This window comes from Myodes glareolus, chromosome 27 (genome assembly GCF_982192425.1).
Source record: "Myodes glareolus chromosome 27, mMyoGla1.1, whole genome shotgun sequence".
Classification (NCBI taxonomy): domain Eukaryota; kingdom Metazoa; phylum Chordata; class Mammalia; order Rodentia; family Cricetidae; genus Myodes; species Myodes glareolus.
The window spans coordinates 12,826,755-12,831,242 of NC_142052.1; the positions used below are offsets into that span (position 1 = coordinate 12,826,755).

The 4,488-nt window shown below is 35.7% G+C and overlaps 1 protein-coding gene across 1 annotated transcript; it reads right to left on the reverse strand.

The window, feature by feature from the left end:
- Positions 1–1,266: 1,266 nt before the first annotated feature.
- On the reverse strand, positions 1,267–4,252 carry Tex47 (testis expressed 47). The gene is made up of 2 exons (XM_048433625.3): positions 4,197–4,252; positions 1,267–3,641 (listed from the first exon to the last, which is right to left on the reverse strand). Exon 2 carries the CDS (start codon positions 3,570–3,572, stop codon positions 2,811–2,813), a length of 762 nt encoding a protein of 253 aa, XP_048289582.3. The 5' UTR covers positions 3,573–3,641; positions 4,197–4,252; the 3' UTR covers positions 1,267–2,810.
- Between the last annotated feature and the right edge of the window lie 236 nt (positions 4,253–4,488).

Below are 4,488 nucleotides of genomic sequence, written 5' to 3' on the forward strand. Positions count from 1 at the left end.
ATCAATAAGTAGTAGTTTATAAAATTCACTCTAAAATCAGTATACTTATTATACACCCAAAGCAAACATACTGATGAAGAAGTCAGTGAGGCAGTGCCATTCACACCTGCATCAGAAATGTTTGTAACTAAAAGATCTGTACAATGAAAATGTTAGACACTGAAGAAATTGACGATGGTAGCAGAAGATGGAAACAACCCCTAATACTCAAGGACTGATAGGATTAGTATTGGGAAATGGCCATCCTACCTAAAGGAATAAATATATTCAAGGCAATGCCCTCTTAACTTCCAATGTGACTCTTCAGATAAATGGAAAAAAATATTTCAAATTTAGTATGAAAACAAAATTACTCAAGATATCTGAAGAAATTTCTAACAATTAAACATTGCCAGAGGTACCACCACACTTGATATCAATTATACTATAAAAATAAACAAATATATTGATAAATGAAATAGAATTCATAACCCAGATATAAACCCACACTCCTATACTCACCTGATTTAGAAAAGTAGTTCTAAACTGCACATTAGAGAAAGGGGAGAATCTTCAACAAACATGCCGGTTAAGCCACATATAGAAAATAAAGCTGGATGCTTATCTCTCACCTTGCATAAAACTCAACTCCCTATAGATTAAGGACCTATGCATAAGACCTGATGAATCTTATAGAGGAGATATTATGAAGTACACTTGAAGTTATAGGTTGGAAGGGCCTTCTGAATAGAAGCAAGTGAGTATATATTCTTTGGTGATCAAAAATCAGATATACCTGAAACATTTACATGTACTTTGGCTGTAAACTTTCTTTATTCATCTGACAGAAAGAATTACGAAATGTTTTAGCAATGACATTGTTGTTGAGATGACGATAATAATTCCTCCTAAAGTGACTACTACGATGAGTGAATTTGATTGGAATAAATTCATTGTAGTCTACTTACTATAATGAATGCACAAGTGAGTTATCTATTTGTATTTTTTCTTATGTTGATAATAGATTCTATTTTCATACAATATATTGCGATTTCATGAATATTTAAAACTTATAGTAAGTTAAGTAAGTGCACAGTATTATTTCAATATGTCTATATCTTTTTCTAGGAATTGATTGTGATTGCTAATGGTTTTACCTGGTCTAATAAATTAGTTTTCTACCAGTAATTCTTATGTCAGGAAATGATATATGCTGAAAAATGACATAGGCTAGGCAATATGGAGACACATTTTACCGCTGTTGGGGCATCCAACCAACGACAATGATTGGTTTCCTAGTAAGTGTTTACTTGGAGACATTTAGTAATGTACAAAAAAGAATGAATAGCAACTGATAAAATCATTTACATGCACACATGTTATAGTTCTAGACAACTACACAGTCATCTCAGGTCTAGAATTTGAGCAGGATTCCTAGGAAGAGTCCATATCTATTTCATACAGTGTCAACTGGTATTTCTTGTAATCCTGGAAGCAGAGAATCAGGAGCCACCAAGTCTTACTCAGCATCTAGCACTTGGCTGTCGTCTCTGCCATTGCTGAGAATGCTGTCTGGAGACAGCTGTGAGCATTCATATTGCATAGTGCCTGTATTGTAGGAGCTCAGGTTCAAGTCGAAAAAGCAAGGCACTTAGAGTTTTGATTTAGCCTTTGAGGTCGCCCAGCATCACTTCTGCCACACTCTGTCAGCAAAAGCAGGTACAAAGGATGCCAGATTTTAAACGTAAATCCTGTCGTATAAAATAGGATGGACCTGAAGGTCACACTGGAAGAGGAGCATGTTGGATTGGATGTATTACAATTTTTTGCGTAATATTATGAGGCACAATTTTATGTTTAACTTAAGTGTTTAAACTTAAGTTGATGTTTAATTTTTAACCATACACTACACTTTTGGTCACCTTTTTACTTTAGAAAATACCTTTTTTTTTTCAAACTATTTACCCTGTCAATAAGATGCCATCTGACACAACATGGATTACTTGTATCCTATAATATTGCTTACATATAATATTAAATTTTTCAATTGGGCAAGAACAATGCCTTGTGTGAACACTGTTGCATCTCTAGAGACTGAAAAATGCCTGTCATACAGAGGAGTGCTCAATGAATCAATGTTGCATAAAAAATTGTATTGAAATTTGATGGCGTTTTCTAGTTGTTTTGAAAACTCCAGTGTCTTTCATCTTTATAATAATTTCAGTATTACTGATTGTATAGGTCAGAATGTGGGCGTTTAGGATTATTTTCAGAGGTTAGGTTTTATTTTCTCGGATTTAGGGATTTTTAATTAGTGGTTTATTCCCTTATATTCTCCAAGTTTATTCTACCGCTTCCTACTATACCATTTGGAGTATATCACATACTATTAGACATTATTTCACACATATATTATGGTTGTTTGTTACTTTACCTTGCAAGTTTCTTAAGGGTTAAACTGTTAGAAATGATCTAACCCTAAACATATTTATTCTACCATATCATAAAGACTTCTTGTTAAATGTTGAGAGAATGCTTGAGAAACTAAATGCCTAATTGGTGTTAAATTCCTTTCAACTATACTTTCCTTAAAAGAAAAAAAGATGAGTTATCCCATGAAAATGATGGAATTTAAAATTTAATAAACCCAATTACCTGAAACAATTTATTAAGCTTTAGATCAGAATAAGCAGATGCATTCTTAAGTTTAGCTTTAGATAAGCTGTTTTCATATTCTGATCCTTTTTTTTGAAAGAGTAACTTTAGAAATTCTTTGTTTCTAAAGTAGTACAAAATCTTTATGAGATGTGCACACATAATCTCTCTCCATCCTAGAATCGGGAAGGAGCTGGCCACACAATCTCAGAATCCAGGGTGACATGTATGGGTCTGTTATACATGCTTAAGAATGTTGCTGGGTCCATGAATTCATCAGCTTTGCACAGGTATTGGATAGTTTGTTCTGGGAGGAGGAGGTCAGGGGCCATTTGGTGCAAGTTGTCACCCGGCCCTTTCATTCCGACTTTCACGGTCTTAAAGAGGTGAAATGCCAGTTTGTGAGTCATGGTGAGAAAATCTGTGGTGACCTCCGAGAGAGACTGTGACTGTGTCACGTCATCTAGATACAGCACGGGAACCTTGATGGCAGAAACATGCCACTGCATGAACAGCCTTGTGGGGATGTTATGAGAAGCAACTATAATTTTGACGTTTTGGATGATAAATTCTTTGTCTTCCTTCTCGTGGGCAACATAATCTAAAAGGATTCGGAAGAGCGTGCCATTGGAGGTCTCAAGGATATGCAGAAAAGTGTTTGAGTATATGAGCAGTAAGCCCGTAACTGCCTCTCCTAAGTGATGCTTCAGAATTGACTGGAAGAGGTGCTCGTAGTATTCAGAAATCTGCTTTTTCTCCACATTGGCTTGTAGGTGGCCCACAAGAAACATCCTGTGAAGGAGGAATTTCTTTAGCTGTAGCCTGTGTTTCTCTTCCTGAAGGTGCATGTAATTGATTCGAGGAACTTTGGGCATCAGTAGAGGGTCCACCTGAAAATGCTTTTTGCTGCCTTTCCGATTATGGACCATGAAAGACATGATGAATCTTATTTTTTCTTCTCGATGATTACAAGTCTCACTGGTGATGAACTCTTATTTTTATTTCTTCTGATAAAACAGCAACAACAAAACAACACAAAATGCGTCAGGTGTTAATGAATAACAATATCCCTACTCAATGCTCTAGACAATGTCTTTGAGATGGAGGCAAGTGTGAAAACAGGACTAAAAACATAGAGATGGTTTCTGAGTTCACAGTGAAATAACTCTTACGTTTAGTAGCAGGCCTCGCTGTGCCATGGTGATTACAAATTATACTTGAGGCTTTTAAAATGGTGTTTCTATAGCAAGTGCTTTATCTAACATTTAAAATAAATTTAACTGGCCTGTAAAGTAAAAATAAATGAAGAGTACTCTAGGCTATTGTTATTTTATTTAATATTTACTATCAATGTTAAAAGTCAAAAATGCTGCTTTAATCAAAACAGTAAACTTTTAAGAGAAAAAGTTAAGTTGTTTGGTTTATCCTTTTATCAATAAATCTCTTCTATTTTGCTGCTTTGCTGAGGTTTAAATAAAAGCAGACTTCTGCTTTGACCAAATTTCATGTCCCAGCTCCACTCCTAAGCCACCTTAACTTTCTTCACACACCGTGTACGTTACCTGTCTTTGAGGTCCTCTTGACCTGACCTCTGTCATGCTTCCAACTGCCAGTGCCCTGACCCTCAACTGTCCTATCTGGGGTTCTAAGCCCACAGGTCAGGAAAGGAGTTAGAACACCTTTGGCAACAAAGAGCCGAAGCATAACTAGTCCTAGATCAACTTTAATGAGAGTACCCCAAAAACATGCGCACAGCATTGTGGATTGTGGGGAAATAAAATGAAACATATTTCAGAATGCCTTTTGTTCTTTCTTTCTTTTATTTTTTTGTTTACGACACACACCCTTGCCTGT